This window comes from Anolis sagrei, chromosome 1 (genome assembly GCF_037176765.1).
Source record: "Anolis sagrei isolate rAnoSag1 chromosome 1, rAnoSag1.mat, whole genome shotgun sequence".
In the NCBI taxonomy this organism is placed as follows: domain Eukaryota; kingdom Metazoa; phylum Chordata; class Lepidosauria; order Squamata; family Dactyloidae; genus Anolis; species Anolis sagrei.
Window position 1 is genome coordinate 246567050 of NC_090021.1, and position 22984 is coordinate 246590033.

Below are 22984 nucleotides of genomic sequence, written 5' to 3' on the forward strand. Positions count from 1 at the left end.
TGGCATGTCCTTAATATAAACACACCCAAAGTAATTTTCAGTGACTGGCAGAGGTTTATATGTCCCACTGCAGGTGAATGAGTGAGCAATAAATCATCTTATTGTCAAAGGCTTTCATGGCTGGAATCACTGGGTTGTTGTAGGTTTTTCAGGCTATATGGCCATGTTCTAGAAGCATTCTTCTCCTGACATTTCGCGTGCATCTCACAAGCTCTGAGGATGCTTGCCATAGATGCAGATGAAATGTCAGGGGAGAATGCTTCTAGAACATGGCCATATAGTCTGAAAAACCTACAACAACCCAATAAATAACCTGATGATACATTTGTGAGTGATGTATATGTATGTGTGAATCAACTTGGAAGAGATACCTTCCATTTCTCTCTGTTTTCCTTTCTGTCCTTTTCACAAACCTAACTTGAAGCTGTTAAAATTAGATTTTGTGTTGCTCAGAGTCAGAACCCAAATGAATCTTCAGTGAGATCATTCACACTGTCTGTCTCAAATGGGATGCTTTCTGTTTGCACAATGCATAGAGCGTATTAATTTCTCAGTGACATTGTCTTAGGTCTGATTGTCAGGGTGAAGGGAAGATGGCTGTGAACACAGATGTCACTGTATATATACAGAGGCGGCCCTAGGTAATTTTCAATGGTAAGCAAAGAGTATTTTGCCCCCCCCCCAAAAAAAAAACCCAATTACACACACACACACATATATATGGGCATGGACAAATTTTGGTCCTCCAGGGGTTTTGGACTTCAACTCCCACCATTCCTAACAGCCTCTGGCCCCTTCCTTTCACCCTTTTCCTGCTTAAGCGGCTGAGGGGGAAAAGGAAAGGGCCTGAGGCTGTTAGGAATGGTGGGAATTGAAGTCCAAAACCCCTGGAGGGCCAAAATTTACCCACACCTGGTGTAGAGCCAGCCTATATCTTTGCATACAAACATTAGCATGAGTCATGGAAATGGGGTGTTTTGAGTGTGTCATGTTCTTGCGAGTAACACTACAATTCCAAAAATTTGGTGATGCACTCTCCACTGTGAGTGAAGGAGAGGCCAAAGAGCAATGGAAAGCCAAGACTTTGTCCTGAGGTTCTCTCTTCTTGGAAAGTCCAGTTTTGAACTAACACAGCCGCATGACCTGCAGCATCTCCTGAAAGCCTCGTTTTACAAGGCGAAGGAAGGCTTGAGAAAGGGTGGGGTGGGGAAGAAAGCAGGGTGCCAAGGCACGCAAGAGCACTCACAAACTGCCCAAGAAAAGGCTGAGGACAGAGGCCAGACACTTTGGAAAAGTCAAAGGGTGCATCTACACTGTAGAAGCAAAGCAGTTTGACACCACTTTAACTGCCGTGCCTCAATGCTCTGGAATCCTGGGAGTTTAAGATTCGTAAGGTCTTGAGCCATCTTTTCCAAAGACTAGTGCCTCACCAGCCTACTGGGTGCATATACACTGTAGCCTTAATGCAGTTTCATAGACTCCTAGAGTTGGAAGAGACCTCATAGGCCATCCAGTCCAACCCGCTATGATGAAAATAGTCTCATCCATGCACAGAAGCACTCTCTTAAGGACCTCAATTGGATGGCCATAAAGATACTTGCTATGTCCCTGCCATACTTGCTTTTTTTTTGTCGTGTCAGGAGCAACCGCTCCTGTTGTGAGAGAATTGGCCGTCTGCAAGGACGTTGCCCAGGGGATGCCCGGATGATTTTGATGTTTTATCATCCTAGTGAGAGGCTTCTCTCATGTCACCGCATGAGGAGCTGGAGCTAATAGAGGGAGCTCATCCGCCTCTCCCCAGATTTGAACCTGCGACCTGTCGGTCTTCAGTCCTGCCGGCACAGTGCTTTAACCCACTGCGCCACTTGCTGAATGCCTTGGTCCCTCACCAAACTACAATACTTTAGCTTTCTTTGTAAGTGCTGGTGCTCCACTAAACTACACTTCTCCAGGATTCCATAGCATTGACTCCTGGCACCTAAAAGTGGGGTCATAATGCATTAACTTTACAGTGTTAGATGCACCCAAGGTTTTTAGCCTTTCTTACTAAACTGCTGCCTCACCAAAAAAAAATTTACGTGTCAGGAGTGACTTGAGAAACTGAAATTCCTAGTATTGGGTGCTGTTAAAAGTCAGCCAGACTACATTCATTGACAGTGGAGATGCACTCTGAATTGCAATGAAAATACAGTCTTACCTATACAGAGAGGGTAAGACTCTTCCTTAGGACCTCATTTGGATGGCCATAACGATTGCAATACTTGTAACAGAGTGCTGGTGCCTCACTAAAACACAAGTCCTAGCATTGAGCCATGGCAATTAAAAGCGAGACTCAACTGCATTAATTCTACAGTGTGGAAGCACCCAACATCTCTCAGAATTCCCTAGCATTGAGCCATGGCACTTAAAAGTGGCGCCAACTCAGACATGGACAAGTTCTGGCCCTCTGGGTGTTTTGGACTTCAACTCCCACCATTCCTAACAGCCTCAGGTCCTTGAACAGCCTTTTCCCCTTCAGCTGCTTAAGCAGGAAAAGGGAGGAAAGGAAGGGGCCTGAGGCTGTTAGGAATGATGGGAGTTGAAGTCCAAAATGCCTAGAGGGCCAAAGTTTGCCAATGTCAGGGCTAACTTCATTAATTCTAAACTGTTGATGCACCTAAGATCTTTAGCCTTCTTTACCAAAGCGTCCTGGTGCCTCCAGGATTCCCTAGTACTTATTTATTTATGGTATCAAACCAAACCAAGGGTACCTTTGCACTGTATTTAAAAGAAAACATGCACACAATCAAAGTTTGAAAACTTGGCATTATATTATATAATTTATTTATTTACAGCATTTATATGCTGCCCTTCTCACCCCGAAGGGGACTCAGAGTGGCTTGCAAGATATATATGCATACAATATATTATAATATTATTAGTAATATTAAATGTAATATAAAATATATTATATTTTATATTACTGGGAGCCCCCGGTGGTGCAGTGGGTTAAAGCACTAAGCTGCTAAGCTTGTTGACCAAAAGGTCGCAGGTTCGAATCCAGAGAGTGGCATGAGCTTCTGCTGTTAGCCCCAGCTTCTGCCAACCTAGCAGTTTGAAAACAGCAAATGTGAGTAGATCAATAGTACCGCTCCGGTGGGAAGGTAATGGTGCTCCATGCAGTCATGCTCCCCACATGACCTTGGAGGTGTCTATGGACAATGCCAGCTCTTTGGCTTAGAAATGGAGATAAGCATCAACCCCCAGAGTTGGACACGCTGGATTTAATGTCAGGGGAAAACCTTTACCTTTACTATAAAATATATAATTATTATTTTGTATTATTATTAGTAGTATTATATTATATTACATTATAATATTATAAATATTATATGAATACACAATATTAAATATCCTGGACTGGCTGGAAAGCCTGGGGCTGGATTTCAAGCCTTTTGCAGAACCCACAGCTCGTGGAGAGGGAAAGGGAGAGGAGGAGAAACTTGGGAAACTAGGAAACGCTCCATGCTCCCCAGATCTGATGCTTTACAAACCTCGAGAGCTTCGGGGGAAGATCTCGACGGAAAGTCTCTCCTTCCACGGGAGAAAAGGACGCGGGAGGGAGAAGGGAAAGGAAAAGAAAAGAAGGGGAGCCTGTTCTTGAAAAGGATAGGGGGGGGGAGAGAGAAAGAGAGAGAGAGAGAGAGAGATAAGGAAGGGGAAAGGAAGGGAAGGGAAGGGAATCCTGCTCTTGGAAAGGCCGGGGGGGGGGGGGGAGAGAGAGAGAGAGAGAGAAGGGAAGGGAAGGGAAGGGAAGCCTGCTCTTCGGGCAAACCATTTGCTGCAAGCCAAAGAGAAGCAGGCGGGAGCAACAACAAAGAGTTCAGTCCCTGAAGGCAACACACCAACACCTCAGGACTCCTCGCGACACCAGGGAGAAATCTCTGCTCCTCCTAAAGTAGTGGGAGGAGGAAGAGAACGAAGAGGAGAAGCCATATTCCAAGCCTTTCCTCCCCAAAACATTGCAGAAAAGTAACCAAATGGGAATGAGTTTCCCACACCAAGTCACGGATTGTGGCCAAACTGAGACTCCAACTCCTGAACCCAATGGAGGGGAAAGACAGGCAGAAGAGGCGTCTGTCCCTTTGCCCCTCCCACGGCTCTCCTTTTGCCCACTTTGCCCCCTCTTCTCTCGCCAGCCCTCCCCAGGCCAGGAAGCGCCATATTGATCTTCCTCATGCTCTCCACCGAGTCCCCCGTCAGTTCTCATTTCCCCCGGAGGCCATGCGTGGGAGCTCAAGAGCGCCCCCCCCCCAGACGCGTGTTCTAAGCAAAATTTGCCTTGAGCCGCCTCTGGAGGCAGAGAAAGATTGCGACTCGCAACTGTGGAGGGGCATTTACAGAGGCGCCTCGGCGCCCCTGAAAAAACAAACTATTCCGCAACCGCTTACTTAGCGTAATGGAAGAACCGCCCCTGTATATATAGGAATCTGCGGGAGTTAGAAAGAACTCCATTGGATATGACTAAGATGGGAACATTTTGACTGCCAGCTGTTTTGGTCTACAACGCCAAACAACAACATTCAGCAAGGCCACTTTTTCAAAAGATAAAATCCTGTGGGAGTTGACATTCAAAAGGTTTAGTGGGGCAAAAGTTCCCCATCAATTGAGCTTCTATAGAAACGTGTGTGCTGATTTATTTATTTACTATATTTCTGCTCCACTCTTCTCACCCTGAAGGGGTCTCAGAGTGGCTTACAGATAAGCTAATATTCAATTCAGTGTGTGTACATATGGTTTCCTCCAGCATACTTCCACAATGAATACATGGAAATTCATGGAAGATGAGGCTGGACAGTGTAATTGGCTTTGGTGGGAATTAAGAAGGTAAAAGGCTTTTTCCTGTTAAAATCAACCCATGTGTCCCTTGTTTTTAAAATGAGGCATATTCAGTAGCTGGTTTGCAAAAACAGAAAGAATCTAAGGAAGAATAAAATATAAGGCAGACATCATTAGACACTCATATAAAGAGTTATTCTACAACAAATGTTCACAACTGAGCAAGCAGAAGATCATAAGAACGTGCAATCAATTGTGTGTGTGTGTGCATGATGAATGTCTGAAAATGCAAATCGACCCTAGCTGTAAATTCAGAAAATGAACCAATATTCATTCCTTGCCTGCACTCATGCAAAATGCATCAGTCAGAATTCACTCAATACAAGCAGAATTAATATCATCCCTCTGCAATTCCTGACATTGTGTTTTGGACATTTATTGTACTGTTCTATTGTATAGCAAAATTAATAGCTGTATTAATATCTGATTCTGTGACCCCTTTGATCTTGCCGGTTAGCAAGCAAAGTCAATGTTTGTGCAAGCACACTGCCCAAGTGAAATAATTGAAAACATTGACAGCTATTTAACTGTAGTTTTATGAATGCTGTACTATAAAATTTATATAATTTGACATCCCTCTCCTCCATTTTTAAAGAATAGATACCTGCTTCAGGATATATTTAGATTAGAGGTTTGTAGTCTTCAGCCTTCTAGATATTTCTTGCTAGAGTTCCAATTGGCCCCACCAAAAGTCATCAACACCACCCAAGATGAGCAATTGAAAATGGCTTATAGGAGTTGCTGTTTGAAAAGTCAAAGGCTATCAATGCTTTCTTGAGTTCATCCCGTAGCCTTGATTCTAAGGGAATTCTACATTGCCATATAAAATTCAGATTATCTGCTTTGAACTGGATGATATGGCAGTATTGACTCATATAATCCAGTTCAAAGCAGATAATGTGGATTATCTGCTTTGATAATCTGGATTATATGGCAGTATAGAAGGGGTCTATTGTAGTGTACCCAGGATTGGATCCTTTAAGGTTCATCAAGCAATTGATAGGCATGAGAGCTACCGTTAGAACACCATTTAATATGTAGGGCTACTATTAGAAGGTTTCTTACATGCTAGTACCAAAGTGGTGATAAACCCGATTTCTTTGCCCCTCCCCCCACCTCCCAAAAGTCAACAAGACCTTCACATATTGTATAACTTCTCAAATATTCCTCCAAATGAAACAACCCTGGCAGAAGAGTGTTACAGGTCAATCTGCCAGTAATGGCATGGAGTGGGGGCCCTATTTGTGCAAGGTCAGTGCTCAGAGCATTCCAGAATACATTGGGTTTGCTGGCTAAAAGAGAAGCACATGGTTTTAGTGAGAAAACATTATTGGGACTTTGCTGTGATCTCACAGGCTCACGAGGCATTTAGCAAATATTATCAGTTTATTTTATTAATATGTTTTCATGCAGCAATTATAACGATGAGATCTGTGCTTTAAACACACAATATACCTATGCAGAAAGTTTGTAAGAAGCCCCATTCCCTTCCCAGAGTTTGGAAAAATGTTTTGTTTGTTGGTGGAATGCAACGTCAAGAATCCCATAGCCAGAAGGACCACTTTTTCCAAACTCTGGCCTTACCGAAGCAGTTTAACTTGAGTATGAGCTTTCAAAAGAAACTGCAAGAGTCTAAACAAGCACCCTGGTTCAGGGTGTTGAGAGCTCAACTAATCTGTCTACACGGGGCAAAGGCTATGCCAAAATAAATGTTGCAAAGGTATACATGTAATAAGCAATGGAAACTTTCTGTAATGAATAACTAGTATCAGAGTCAAGTCCCTTGAACTGCAGGAAATCCAGATATTAAATGCATCAAAATGTAACATGTAGAAGCACTGCAACATCCTTGTCCATGTCCCTTTAAAATACAGGAAAGCTGAGACATTAGATCTTGAATTATTTCAAGACTTTGCTTTCCCCCAAAGATGCTATCTAAATCTTTCAGGATGAATTGCCAAGTATGTTGACATTCAGATATATTTCCTGACATTGACTGTTCTGGTTCATGAGCAGCATAGTTAAATTTATTTTGCCATCACATCCTGGGGACGGAAAAAAAATCTCTAGCTATCCTTCCTCAAGACTGCTTACAGTAAATGCTTGCATTCATGCTCATTTTCATGAAAACAAATGGAAAAAACAGGCTTCCATGTATTGATCACCGATCCAGCTGCAAGTACATAGCCCATATTATTTTTTAAATGGTAATGAAATGTTAAAAATTAATTAAAAGTTAATTGAGACTGCAAATTAAGTAAGGACTAGCAGCATACTCAAATCTACTTTAGGAATAAATAGAGCAAATGTGCTTCTGTACAATAGGGAGAAACACACACCAACTGTGTGAGCTTCACCATATTCAAGGGCAGCTGGCAGTTTCTCTGTCATTCAGGGAATTAATCTGCTCCCAATTTTACTCTCTAGCAACATCCAAGGCACTAAATCTATTTGGTAGAACCCACCATTTGAACATTTCCTACACTCACTCACTCACTCGCTCCAGAACAGGAGGAAAAACACTGCTTCAAAAAAGCACAAGAGGAAACAACAACTCTCTCACATATACACTGTGTCTTCGTGGCAATACTACCAGGGTACACAAACTATGAGCAGTGTGGAGATATTGCAAAATGTTACCGAGATACCGTGGATGAAGTTGCAGAGAAACTTGTGAAGATTTTGTAGAGAGCCTGCTATACCACCTGGTACTCAATCCACTCCTCGTGACAAAGAGATCTTCCATTACACCCTCCCACCTGAACCACAACACACCACCAGCAACATAGAAAGATACCATAGAACCTTCCCTTTGTGAACTACAGTGGCATAGAGAAGATGATACTAGCAGTTAAGGGTGTGCACCCCACACCCTAATATTTAGTTAGTTCCCCATAATATATACTGTTAGAAAAACACACTCTAGTGCAGTGGTTCTCAACCTGGGGTCCCCAGATGTTTTTGGCCTTCAGTTCCCAGAAATCTTAACAGCTGGTAAACTGGCTGGGATTTCTGGGAGTTGTAGGCCAAAAACATCTGCGAACCCCAGGTTGAGAACCACTGCTCTGGTAGATACAGATGCCATCATATCCATCATTGTAGTAAAGGTTTCCCCCTGACATTAAGTCCCATCATGTCTGATTCTGTGGGTTGATGCTCATCTCCAGTTCTAAGTCAAAGAGTTGGCATTGCCCATAGACACTTCCAAGGTCATGTGGCTGGCATGACTGCATGGAGTGCTGTTACCATCCCGCTGGAGTAGTACCTACTGATCTATTCACATTTGCATGTTTTCAAACTGCTAGGTTGGCAGAAGCTGGGGCTAACAGTGGGAGCTCACACTGCTCCCCAGAACCGAACCTACGACCTTTCGATAAGCAAGTTCAGCAACGCAGCAGTTTAAACCTCTGCACCACCAGGGGCTCCTTATCAATCATTTTAATTAGATAATATTCTATCTTTCTACTAGCATAGGATTTAAGGTGGCTTGCAACCATTTAAAAACACAGTGCAACTAAAAAAGTTATTAATACATAATTCAAAACACAGTTAAGACACTGTTCTTTTAAGAAACTAGTTAAAAACACAAGTGAAAGCAATGGGGGAAAAACACAATTAAAATAGAATAAAAAAAGAACATAACACTCCCTCATTAAAAGCTTCACCTGTTGCAAGAAGTTAAAAAGGATGAACAGACATGGTTGGTACACAAATTTCAGACAGAATGGTTTTTCTGAGCTTCTTTTATTATGTAACGGACATATTACTTGGGCCTGATATAGCACAGCACAAGAGCAAACCTTGAATTAAACATCACAGAACCTGGAGAAGTATTCCCTCCACCCCAACCCACACATACACTTTTCTTTTTGGTAAACTCTAACCTTTGATCACTATCACTATATACACTTCCTTTTCAAGCTGCACAGCACCAGCATACGATAACACTGTAGACCGAATAGGTTCAGTAATAACCAAGAGAGCTGCGCAGCGCCCCACGGCTCCAAGGTTTCAGTATTTAAGCCTTGATCAGTATTATTTCATTGGTGACTTCCCTTTATGAAACTGGGCATCCATGGGGTGAAATCGTTTTTTTAAATACTAAGACTTCTGAGCCTCTTTATTCTTCTCTTACAAATACACTCATAGACTCTCAATAGGGCTTAAGAAAGTGTTCTCCACCTTTGTGGAATTGCCTTCACAGATAATATAGCTGGCTGGCAGGTGATGTTATAATAGTCTGAATCCAAAGATGAATGCTAGAGGTTTAAAAAAAATCCCAAAACACTTCAAAGTCTGTCTGTTTTAACACTATTATAAACTATTTTATTTAAATCATCTTAGCGGGACTTAAATTACATGAAAATGACAGACTTGCCATTGTTGAATGAGAGTTATCACTGAACTGATTGCAAATTTATGGACCAGAATCTTGGCAAAGAGATAACGGTGCTTTGTATCATAAGGAATGCAAATCACCATGGGATAATCTCCTACAGAAACAAAAGCAAAAGGAGCCAATTATGCATCCCGCAGCTGATGATTTTATATTGGCAGCTTATGAGCAATGCCTTGCATTGAAATGCAATGTACTGAGCTTTATAGAAATCACAGCAATTCTCCACCCACCAGTTCTGATGTTATATGAACCCACAGAGCAGCTACCTTACTGTGAAGGGATCCCCACCCAGGTTGGCCACACAGTTGCAGCCCTTCAGCTTCTATCACTTATCCTGCTCCCCTTTCCCTTAGGATTCTGCTCTGGATCTGGTACTTGGAGCTTAAAGTGACTCTCATTTTGGGCAAACGGTTGTGCTGATCAAAGCATTTGGTATGGTAGACTGTGACCAGCTGTTCTTTTCACTTCTTAAATGAAAACAGACACAACAGTAGATAATAAAACCAGTACTAGTTATTACATAAAGGTTATGTTAAACATAACGATCTTGAACTCTTTCCGTACTCTCAGCTCCACGAACTCTCTTCAGATCATATCATGTCCTCTCTTCCCAACGGGTCTTCACTCTTCCTCTGACTGCCCTAATCTATTTTCTTAAGTGTCAAGCCTCTAGTCCTGGATTCCAAAACTCAGATCCTCCAAGTGTTTTGACCTCCAACTCGCAGAAATCTCAGTTGCTAGGTCAGGGATTCTGGGTGCCAAAGTCCAAAACACCTGGAAGACCAGAGTTTGGAAAATACTGCTACAAGTTATGGTTTTCTCCCCACATTGACATATCTTTACAGCTCCCCAATGAGCTGGTTCTCCAAGACTTGCCCAGTTCATTGCTTCACGGTTACCACTAGCAGAATCATTGCAACATGTGCAAGAATTAACAGCTGGTTTCTTTTGAGATAATGGTCTGCTACACTGGTCTAATGCATTTTTCACAGGGCTGCACAGGTGTAGCAGCCTACGGAACTGCCACATAATCCAGTTCAAAGCAAATGATCCAGATTTTATATGGCAGTGTAGGTGGGTCAACTTTCTAAGAATGTATAACTTCGACTTGTGCTAGAAAACCTAGGAAATGCCTAGAGGGGACATATTTTCAGATTCAGGTAAATGAAACCATGTACTGGGTTGCAGTCACTCACAACCTCTGAGGATGCTTGCCACAGATGCAGGCGAAATATCAGGATAGAATGCTTATAGAACATGGCCATACAGCCCGAAAAACCTACAACAACCCAGTGATTCCAGCCATGAAAACCTTTGACAATACTTTGACCTTGCAGATACAGGGGCCATGCTGTCTGTGTTTTATAGTATTTGTTGCCAGATATAAATAAAGGGATGGATGGAGGGTGATGGCCTTTTTTTTTTTTTTTTTGCTTTTCCACATTGTCATTGAACATGAAGGCCTTTTACTATTGCTGTTGTTTACCATTGCTAGTAACATGGCCAGCAAATTCTCAGCACCAACAGGCATCCCTACTGTATCCCTGACAACTTGGCTGCCAATCACAGTTATATTGTAAATGATATCTCCAAATTACCCATGCAAGGAAGTCATCAATCAATGATGGCGAAGATCCTGCCTCAGAGTCTTCAACATGCAAATTTATGATGGCAGAGCTATATTGCTGACATGATACATGAGCATCCCTATGAACTATAATAATGCACAAGGAGGTACCACACACAATGTCCTATTGCTTAATGGGGACTCCAGTTGTCAAAGTGGTTCCGGCAGTGTAGCTCCCTCTTCAGAATACAAACTTTTCCCAATGGCACAGTTCTACTTTCCACAACCATAAGTCAGATTATGATGTTGTAACTTCCCAACACAATGCCTGCCATGATGCATGTCTCAGCATTATCCATGCAAGGAAGCACATTCTGTTGTTGGGAGTTCTGTTCCAAGCATCTCTCCCATATTCAAGAGCAAGATCATGATCAGGAAAGAAATTTTGAGTCCTGAAGGGAGAATGGTAGTGAAACTCCTTTTCATAGTATTCCTATCATGCCTAGTCTGTCAACTGTAACAGCAGCAGCAGCAGCAAAGACTTGGCTGAAAAACTGTCACAGCACTCACTGGCTAATATCTTTAGTGGTCAGTGCCATAGGAAAACAGAGACTACTATCTTTGTTTTCTCGTAAGGTTACTTGGTCATTGATGATGCCATAGTCATAAGGGTAAAGCTTCCCCAATGCTTTCTTCCATGTGCTAGGAAGAAATGGCATTTATTCCAACAATTTTGTCTGTCAAATAAAATCCAAAACTTCACAGGCACCTTGCAAGAATGTCCATTAGTGACAGTGTGCCAAACTGTATAGGAATAGCTCCCTGATCTCTTTTATTGTGTGACATTGGCTGGGGAACTCCTTGCTTCTATACCTTTTGGACATAAGTCTATTTGTTTTTTTTTTCGTGTCAGGAGTGGCTTGAGAAACTGCAAGTTGCCTCATGGAAAGGTTAGAAAAGCAGGAGAGAAAAGGCAACCGAGGAGTAGAAAAAAACATTTACAAGAGAATAGGGAGACATCTCTCAAGATAAAGATGGTGATTCTTCACAAAAAAGCCCATGACATTTCAGGCTGTGGATACAATAAGGCCTTCTAAATAATGAAGTTTTTGGCACAAAGCAAAATCACATAAAAGTGGGGGATACCTGAACCTCCTGAGGCGATGGATTCCACCAATTAGGTGTTTGCCAGTGTACGGATGTGAGAGCTGGACCATAGGGAAGGCTGAGCAAAGGAAGATAGATGCTTTTGAACTATTGTGTTGGAGGAAAGTGCTGAGAGTGCCTTGGACAGCCAGAAGATCCAACTAGTCCATACTTCAAGAAATAAAGCCTGACTGCTCATTGGAGGGAAGGATATTAGAGACCAAGATGAAGTACTTTGGCCACATCATGAGAAAAAGGGAAAGCTTAGAGAAGACAATTATGCTGGGGAAAATGGAAGGAAAAAGGAAGAGGGGCCGACCAAGGGCAAGTTGGATGGATGGTATCCTTGAAGTGACTGGCTTGACCTTGAAGGAGCTGGGGGTGGTGATGGCCAACAGGGAGCTTTGGCATGTACTGGTCCATGAAGTCACAAAGAGTTGGAAACGACTGAACGAATGAACAACAAAGTGTATAATTTGTCCCATACAGAACTATGTTGAATCAAGCCAATCAGAGGTTCCTTCACCACAATCTTTAAGCATTATTTAGCTCTTCAAAAGGACTTTAGAGAAAGGACTTAAATTCTAGGAGCACTACCAAGTTTTCTTCTTTTGCTGCTTTTTTAATTCTTATGATTTCTCCATCATATTAATTGTGCCGGTGCAATATATTTAGCCCCAATCACACCAAGTAATACATTCAGTCCAGAGTTCAGTTAGAAGATCAAATAACATATTTGCTAGTTATCCTTCCCGCTCTCCACTCTGCTGCCAACTCTACAATTTTCAATTAAAAATAGCATTAAGTTTTCAATAATCACTAGGCAGGTAAAAGTAGAAAGAAGTATGTTTGAAGTCATAACAAAGATAGCACTAGAGTATTTCAATCATTCATTATCAGAATAAAGCGGCACTCCTACAAACACTGACACCAGTGAGTTCAAAACCACACTAGAAATGCAAAGTGTTTATTTTGAGTCCTTAGTGGCTCAGGTCCAGGGAAAGGGAAACACCTCTGCTTCACTTTATCCTGCCCTATAAGCTGCTGTTTTAAGAGTTGTTGCCCCTGCATTAGCAGCAGAGGTATAAAGGCTCAAATGATTTGCTGGGCTACCTCACATCTCAAGTGAGCTATGGTTCAAAAGAGTAACCTTTTCCAAGACTTGCATATGGTTATTGTGCAAAGTGATACAACCTAGCCTTAATTCAGTCACTTTGTTGGCATGATTTGCATTTGAAAATCTTTTTCTCTATTATAGTTCCAAATAGATGATCTAGCTTTTCCTTGGCCCACAGCATAAACATAAAACCCACAGAACAACCATAGGCCAGGAATCAGTTCAATGTCAGAGCATCCAGCTACAGTTTTGCAGCCAAGTGAAAGAGAGACCTATTGCCCTTCTCAATTTCAGGTTTTCTCACTGAAGGTTCAGAAGGAAGGTGGCTCTTCACTTTTCCTGGCAGCAAAACTGCAGCCAAATCATAGCTGGAAACCCCCAATCTCCCAGCCATGGATTGGCAATGGGAGTGCATCCTAGAACCATGAAGCAGGGGTTGATTTGCAACTAGGACACTGTGGGAAATTGTGTGAGAGAAACATTGGGCACAAGGAAGTGCTAAATACTTCCTTCTGCAATGACCCAAAGAAGTACATATAATGGTATGACAGAAGGTTATGCCAATAGATGTCACCCACAGGATCCCAGCCAAGAACCTCCCTTTGTAAATCTTAACCTGGCCTAATGTATTCCCAGCACAAGGCAAGAACAGTGTATTGACAGCCCATGTCCTGCACTATAGCCCAATAATTGCTCATACATATTCACTGCATACTGCGTAACCGTGTCCTCCTTGCATGCATACGAATAAGACAATATTTTTTCCTCCAGACCAGATCCGTCAAACTAAGTGCAGAATGAAAATTGCCAGTACACAAGGTTAACTCGTAATTAGCAGTTTTATGGTTACTTATCTTTCCTATGATTTTAGTGGGTTTTTAAAATGTTTTTATAATATAGCGTTCAGTATTCTGAACAGCTAAATGTTTCAAAAAACTAATTTGATTAAAGAGAAAAAAAAGCTGTCTCATGATAATTTGTATCTGCCAATCCAGCTCCTATCTCTAATCTAATCACAAAAAGTATTAACTTTAAAAAAATACTGCTTTAATTTTTATAATCCAGAAAGAAAGAAAGAAGGAAGATTTCAAAATCCATTATTTATTTATTTATTCATTTATTTATATTTACTATATTTGTATACCGCCCTTCTCAACCCTTAGGCGACTCACGGCAGTTTACAATGGCAACAATTCGATGTTCAAAAACATCATAAAACATTTTAAAACATTAACACATAATATGAAACCATAACAAGAATACTAAAAGCATACATCATTTGCATCTCCAAATAAAAACTTCTTTACTGAAGTTTGCTATCTCAATTCAGCTAGGGAAACTGGAAAGGAGGAGGCTTCTATGCATTCAGATCCAAATGTACATTGTTGTTGTTGTTGTTGTTATTATTATTATTTTACTGACACAAAAACACAGTATGACACAGCAAACAAGATATATATGCTGGATTTCGTATCACAGAATCACAAGTCGAACACTCCCCAAGCATTTAGGACTGGGTGATATATTTTTGAATGATGTGCATAGATCCAAATAAGGTGGCCTTTATTATTATTTATTATTATTATTATTATTATTATTATTATTATTATTATTACCCCGCCTTATCTCTCTTGAAGAAGACTCAAGGCAGCTTACAAAAGGTATGACCACATAATTTAAAATATACAAATATGTAAACATTAAAACAAAATTAATAAAGCGGCACATATTCACAGTATCCCTGACTTGATCTAAAAAACCTTCTTCTTTAAAAGCTTGTCTGCATAAGAAGGTTTTTGGATATATGACTACATCTACATCAAAAAGTTTATTAGGTCCCTTCGTGAACATTTTCCAGGGGTGTATCTACCAAAGGAGGGCAAAATGAGGACATTCTTCTCTGAAATGAAAATTCTGGCCTCCCCAATGACATGTACAGTATTGCAACAAATTAAAACTTCCTTCAGTTGGACAATTAAAAATACAATTTACACCTTCAAAGAAAAGGGAGCCTGCAAAAGTACCAAGAGAATGCAAGCATAGCAAGTACAGGGGTTATAGGTATGAATGATGTTCAATATCTCACTTAATGCAAAGATAGGAATTAAGATACTGAAGGAAAATTTCATGGAAAAAACATATATGGAAGACAGTGTTTTTATTTTATCCACTCTGTACTTTTCCCCAATGTGTAAGTCATTTTAAAAGAACATGGATGTACATCTCCTTGGGGAGCACAACACAACAGATGACTGGGTGTCCCTCCATCATAGCCTGATATCCCAGCCTTGAGATAATGGATTCTGAATTGGTTGCTTCCATTCTTTATCATGCAAATGCTACAATTGCAGTCTTATGTTGACCACAAGACAAATCCCAAAATCGATAACCAGAAAAGCTTAAACATCTGTGCAGGCTTTCAAGATGTAGATTCGTTCTTCACTTATGATATTGCCAAAACAACAACAGGGCTTCAAAAAAGGGGGATTATGATTTTGAATTCATGTCAAACTCTGTGTATTTCCTTAAGAAATCAGGGGAGGAAAGGTCTGCAGACTCTGAAACTGGATCCAATCCTCAATGGCTATCATTATCTGGATAGCAGGTAATGTCTGTACACTGGAAGGAGGAGTGGGGAAACTGTCCTAACTGAAAGGTTAACATGAAAATGGCCCAAGCATAAAAAGTTACACATCAAGTCATGCATTACTCTACTAGAAGATTGGAAGCCATTTTCAATCCCCATCTTATGGTGAAACACACTGTTGCATTTTGGTATGCTGGACATAAAGTGATGCCATGCATTTCCCCCAATTTTCAGCCAGCTTGTTCATTTTGCAGGGGAGGAAATGGGTTAGGGAGTTCTCTTAACGTGAAGAAAACAAACCTTTGGATTTGTAGCCAGTTTGGGGGTGGGTTTCAAAGACATAACCCATAAACAGGTGTGATTTTGTTCCAACATACCTCACAACCTCTGAGGATGCTTGCCATAGATGCAGGTGAAACTTCGAGAATGCCTCTAGAACATGGCCATATAGCCCAAAAAGCTACAACAACCCAGTGATTCCAGCCATGAAAGCCTTTGACAATACATTAGGTGTGATTTTTTTTAAATTAGTTTCTAGGCATTGGGGAGCTTTGAGGGCTGCAACTTCGGATCTCCAAGGGTCACAGTGCTTCCACAATCAGGTGGGGTACCTTTAGGGTATTTAGGTCTCTGTAGTGAATCTGCCCCCCCCCCCGGTGGTGCATATTGGGCCCCTTGATGGAGTAGTGGGTTAAACCGCTGAGCTGCTGAACTTGTTGACCAAAAGGTTGGTGGTTCAAAGCCAGAGAGCTGGGTGAGCTCCCCCTGTTAGGCCCAGCTTCTGCCAACCTAGCAGTTCAAAAACATGCAAATGTAAGTATATTAATAGGTACTGCTTCTACAAGAAGGTAACATTACTCCATGCAGTCATGCTGGCCACATAACCTTGGAGGTGTCTATGAACAACATTGGCTCTTCGTCTTAAAAATGGAGATGAGCACCACCCCCCAGAGTCGGACATGACTAGACTTAATGTCAGGGGAAAACCTTTACTTTTACTTAGTGAATCTATGTGCACTCTGATGAATCCTGCCATTTGTTGCCAATCGACCAATGAATATGCTTACTGTCCCATTATAAAATGGGAAACACGTTTCCTCTATGAACAGGGACAATCCCCAGTGAACAGGAAAAAGGTGGAGCAGGATTTGGCAGTTCAGTCATCACAACCCCATTACTCATAGAAAGATGCTTCTCTTTTCCCAGTCCATTTCCAATTACTGTATATTTTTCTAGTTCACTACTATCAAGATGGAATTGGCAAATAATCCCTAACCAGTATGGCTAAGGGCAAGGGAACTATAGTTTAATTCATCCATAGGATGTCATGCTGGGAAGTTTTGATAAAGCCTTGGAAAATGCCCTCCTTACTGGGTGATAGTATCTATGTACATATCACCCGTGTGTGTGTAGCTCCCACAAAATCACATTGCTTGGGTTCCAAACTTAAAATATCCAGAAGTACTTCCACAAGCAGGCAGGATCCTCAGGTACAGTACCAGCTTTCATTATAAGACTACTGCAGTCTGGGAAAGCTGCATTCCTCTCTTCTTTCCAAAGCTTTCGGCTGGGGTGGAACCCATCCATCCTTAAGGTAGCAATGCTTTTGGATGTCACTTTGTGGAGAGAACTATTTGCAAAGAATTTAGGTGCAATGCAGTATCCTGTCCCTTTAAGCACAGCACGCTTTCTGGATGCTAAAAGTGAAAGCTCTCTCTTTCTCTTCCTCCCACCCCTTTTACACTGCCCTATTTTTACTCATCTAGAAATCTAGTCCTCCCTGTTCAGCCTCTATCAAAAATTAGCCTGCACATATACACCAACTTCAAAAGAAGTTATCCCTTAATGAAACCAAATTAATCAGCAGGCTTAATTGTATTTTCTATAGCATGAGGATTTAAGTGAGCCACGAGGCTGGGGAAGAGCAAAAGGAGAGCAGCAAGATAATATTTGAAGGCTGCGATCTTGCAGATAAGGCTTTGAGAGAGCAGGATCTTGCACCAAAGGAGTTAAATAAGCCCAAAGATCCAATTGCAGTTGTTTAAACTCAGTCTGTTGCAATCGTAATAGAAATAGCTTTGACAAGCAGGCACATTTCCACACAGTTAAGTCTCCACCGCTGAACCTGCATGTTTAATTTGAGATGGGGGTGTTTCAATAAATCATCTGCCAACAGCATGGCATGCAGAGGGGGATTCTCTGAATATACTCACTGTGCAGCAAGGCATGAGTGTGCCGTTGGTCTCCAAGCAATCCTTTCACAGCCTTAGGCAGAGTGCAACCTGCTTCTCGTTCCCATCTCAAGCAAGCCAGCATAACTGGAAAGTGGCCAAAGGTGAACGGATTCATCAGCCAATAAAATTGTCTAAAGCTGCCATTCCACAGGAGACCCGTTCCTCACTCCTGCTTTGGCTGCGGATGGAAAGCATCAGCCAATAAAGAGGGGGAAACAGCATCTGAAAGTGCAGGAAGGTGCATGGCATGCCAGCTGCAGCAGGCAGTGCAAATGGGGTGAATTTGTACCCTTTCCCTCCACCTTCTGATGCAGCTGGCTTGAGTGGGAAAGCCATCTAAGTTCTGAGTGACTTTAAAACACAGAGTGAGCGGTCAGATTTCTGGGGAGGTAGATACTGATAGTTCAGATTTCTGGAGAGGTAGATACTGGTAGATACTGAAAGTTCAACTAGCCCCAGATGTGATGACGCAGCTAGCTCAAAGCCGAAAGGAAGGCTAGCGGCCGACGGTACTGGAGGTGAACGACGAATCCGATTCTCTAAAGATCAACACACCATAGGAACCTGGAATGTAAGATCTATGAGCCAGGGCAAATTGGATGTAGTTATTGGCGAGATATCAAGACTAAAGATAGACATTCTGGGGGTCAGCAAACTGAAATGGACTGGAATGGGCCACTTCACATCAGATGACCACCAGATCTACTACTGCGGACAAGAGGAACATCGAAGAAATGGAGTAGCCTTCATAATTAATAAGAAATTCACTAAAGCAGTGCTTGGATACAACCCAAAAAATGACAGAATGATCTCAATTCAAGTGCAAGGAAAGCCTTTCAACATCACAGTGATCCAAATATTCGCCCCAACCACAGCTGCTGAAGAAGCAGAAGTAGATCAGTTCTATGAGGATCTGCAGGACCTACTGGATAATACACCAAAAAGAGACATTATTTTCATTACAGGAGACTGGAATGCCAAGGTGGGAAGTCAAATGACAACTGGGATCACAGGCAAGCATGGTCTGGGAGAACAAAATGAAGCGGGACGCAGGCTGATAGAATTTTGCCAGGAAAACTCGCTGTGTATAACAAACACTCTCTTCCAACAACCTAAAAGATGGCTTTATACATGGACTTCACCAGATGGTCAACACCGAAATCAGATTGACTACATCCTTTGCAGCCAAAGGTGGCGGACATCCATCCAGTCGGTGAAAACAAGACCGGGGGCTGACTGTAGCTCAGATCATGAACTTCTTATTGCTCAATTTAGAATAAAACTAAAGAGATCAGGGAAAATACACAGACCAGTTAGATATGATCTCACTAACATTCCTAGCGAATATGCAGTGGAAGTGAAGAACAGATTTGAAGGACTAGATTTAGTAAACAGAGTCCCAGAAGAACTATGGACAGAAGTCCGAGACATTGTTCAGGAGGCGGCAACAAAGTACATCCCAAAGAAAAAGAAAACCAAGAAGGCAAAATGGTTGTCTGCTGAGACACTGGAAGTAGCCCAAGAAAGGAGGAAAGCAAAAGGAAACAGTGAAAAGGGGAGATATGCCCAGTTAAATGCGCAATTCCAGAGGTTAGCCAGAAGAGATAAGGAACTATTTTTAAATAAGCAATGCATGGAAGTGGAAGAAGAGAACAGAATAGGAAGGACAAGAGACCTCTTCCAGAAAATTAGAAACACTGGAGGTAAATTTCAGGCAAAAATTGGTATGATAAGAAACAAAGATGGCAGGGACCTAACAGAAGCTGAAGAGATCAAGAGAAGATGGCGGGACTATACAGAAGATCTGTATAAGAAGGATAATAATATTGAGGATAGCTTTGACGGTGTGGTGAATGAATTAGAACCAGACATCCTGAGGAGTGAGGTTGAATGGGCCTTAAGAAGCATTGCTAACAACAAGGCAGCAGGAGACGACGGGATCCCAGCTGAACTGTTTAAAATCTTAAAAGATGATGCTGTCAAGGTGATGCATGCCATATGCCAGCAAATATGGAAAACACAAGAATGGCCATCAGACTGGAAAAAATCAACTTATATCCCCATACCAAAAAAGGGAAATGCGAAAGACTGCTCCAACTTCCATACAGTGGCCCTTATTTCTCATGCCAGTAAGGTAATGCTCAAGATCCTGCAAGGAAGACTCCAGCAATATATGGAGCGAGAGTTGCCAGATGTTCAAGCTGGGTTTAGAAAAGGCAGAGGAACGAGAGACCAGATTGCCAATATCCGCTGGATAATGGAGAAAGGCAGGGAGTTTCAGAAAAACATCTATTTTTGCTTCATTGACTATTCTAAAGCCTTTGACTGTGTGGATCATAATAAACTGTGGCAAGTTCTTGGTGGGATGGGCATACCAAGCCACCTTGTCTCTCTCCTGAGGAATCTGTACAAGGACCAAGTAGCAACAGTCAGAACTGACCACGGAACAATAGACTGGTTCAAGATTGGGAAAGGCTTGCGGCAAGGCTGCATCCTCTCACCCAACCTTTTTAACTTGTATGCAGAACACATCATGCGATGTGCGGGGCTGGATGAATGCTAAGCTGGGGTGAAAATTGCTGGAAGAAACATTAACAACCTCAGATATGCAGATGACACCACTCTGATGGCCGAAAGCGAGGAGGAGCTGAGGAGCCTTCTAATCAAGGTGAAAGAAGAAAGCGCAAAAGCCGGGTTGCAGCTAAACATCAAAAAAACAAAAATGATTGACAACTGGGAAATAGAGGGAGAAAACGTGGAGGCCGTGACAGACTTTGTATTTCTAGGCGCAAAGATTACTGCAGATGCAGACTGTGGCCAGGAAATCAGAAGACGCTTACTTCTTGGGAGGAGAGCAATGTCCACTCTCGATAAAATAGTAAAGAGTAGAGACATCAGACTGGCAACAAAGATCCGCCTAGTCAGAGCCATGGTATTCCCTGTAGTAACCTACGGATGTGAGAGCTGGACCTTAGGGAAGGCTGAGCGAAGGAAGATAGATGCTTTTGAGCTGTGGTGTTGGGGGAAAGTTCTGAGAGTGCCATGGACTGCGAGAAGATCCAACCAATCCATCCTCCAGGAAATAAAGCCCGACTGCTCACTGGAGGGAAGGATACTAGAGACAAAGTTGAAGTACTTTGGCCACATCATGAGGAGACAGGAAAGCCTAGAGAAGACAATTATGCTGGGGAAAGTGGAAGGCAAAAGGAAGAGGGGCCGACCAAGGGCAAGATGGATGGATGGCATCCTTGAAGTGACTGGACTGACCTTGAAGGAGCTGGGGGTGGTGACGGCCGACAGGGAGCTTTGGCGTGGACTGGTCCATGAGGTCACGAAGAGTCGGAGATGACTGAACGAATGAACAACAACAAGATACTGATAGTGAAAACATACAGTGTGGGATCATTGGAAAATCAGTGTCAAGTTCTAAAAAAAAGAATACTAGTCCAGTGGAGCATGAAAAAGCAGATCTTCCCAATCTAGTAGACTTCCATATTCTGGTAAAAGAAGTCACACAGACACAAGGCATAGGCCCCTTAACCCCTTCACATAGGGGCCTCTACCACTGTAGCCATTGTGTTCATTTTGCAAAGGCAGAGCTGGACAGCATTCACTCATGATTGCTGGGTCATGACTGAAAGGTCACTGGCATGTGAGTAGCGTCTTATCAAGACAGTAGAGAATATCCTTCTATCCATCTGAATATAGTCATCCCTCCACATCTGCAGGGGTTAAGAACACAGGTGGGGGAAAGGCAATAAGCCTATAAAGCCCTAAATGGTTCCAGTCCAGGCTATCTGTCAGAACGTATCATCTCCTATGAACCAGCACGTAGATTAAGATTTGGGGAGGCCCTGCTCTCGGTCCTGCTGGCCTTACAAGCGCGGCTGGTGGGGATGAGAGACAGGGCCTTCTCAGTGATGGCCCCTTGGTTGTGGAACTCCCTCCCTAGCGACATCAAACAGGCTCCCTCCTTATTAGCCATTAGGAAAAGAGTCAAAACCTGGCTCTGTAAGCAGACCTTTGGAAATTAAGGCAATGCGGTATTTTTGAATCAAAACCTTGTGCAATTGACCTTGGAACGGTCTCAGACCATGAACTTGGATGCCGTATTTTCTAAGTTTTTAACTTTTAAAATCTATTTTAACTCTGTTTAATAAGTTGCAATTTTTGAAATGTTTAGGTGATTATGTTGAGGCATGACGTTGTGCCATTGAGTCCCCGTCGGGGTAGAGAAGAGCTGGGTACAAGTATGGCAAATAAATACATAAATAAATATCTCTAAGCCCCCCTCCCAAATCGTAATACTGTTACTCACATTTAAAACACCCAAACAAAGTACAATACATGTATTTTATGCATTTATGACTGACTACAGTGTTTCACATTTTCATTACATTTGCTAGTTTAGGTTGCCATCAGTCGGAAATTACTTGAAGGCATACGACAATTCTCCTGTGGCTGTTGCTGAGTATCAACAGCCAGTCCCATATGTTTTGGTGTAAGGAATTTCTAAGGCAAGGAAGTTTTAAGTCCCCAAGGCAGGCTTGAGTCACAGAAGTTTTAAGGACAGAATCTAAAGCATAGCTGTTGCAGTCTGTGACTCTCATTTCCCTCTTTGAAGAAAACTGTAATGCTGTTCTCATCTTTATTTTCAGTTATAGGCTGTGTGCTCCTTTTGGGCGATACCCATTAGGGCTGTTGTGTGCTCAAGCTCATATAATTATATCTTTTACTGGAAACTAAGAGTAGTAAAACCCATGCACACTTAGGAAGGGCCATGCATACAGTCCCCAAGTAACAAACATCCAACTACTAGTTACAAAAATGGTAGGGATGTGACACTATGGGGGCCAGAAACAGATGCATCAGCTAGGAGAGCATGCAGGGCCTTTTTGTGTAAGCATTTACACACACAGATATAAATAAATAATATGTTAAGGCAAACATCTGTCCGTATTGCATTTAAAGAAAAATTCCATGCATTTTTTTTAAAAAAAAAAATTGTAGTATGGGGTGGGGTTAGAGCCACTATGAGGTTTTTACTGCTGTCTGT

The 22984-nt window shown here is 42.1% G+C and overlaps 1 protein-coding gene across 1 annotated transcript in view; it reads right to left on the reverse strand.

The window, feature by feature from the left end:
• Positions 1-18016, reverse strand: part of OSBPL5 (oxysterol binding protein like 5) — a 222325-nt gene extending 204309 nt beyond the window's left edge. Inside the window, exon 1 of the mRNA XM_060768257.2 lies at positions 17908-18016. Within this exon, the coding sequence (XP_060624240.2) occupies positions 17908-17922 (15 nt within the window). The 5' untranslated portion in view covers positions 17923-18016. The remainder of the gene's footprint in view (positions 1-17907) is intronic.
• Between the last annotated feature and the right edge of the window lie 4968 nt (positions 18017-22984).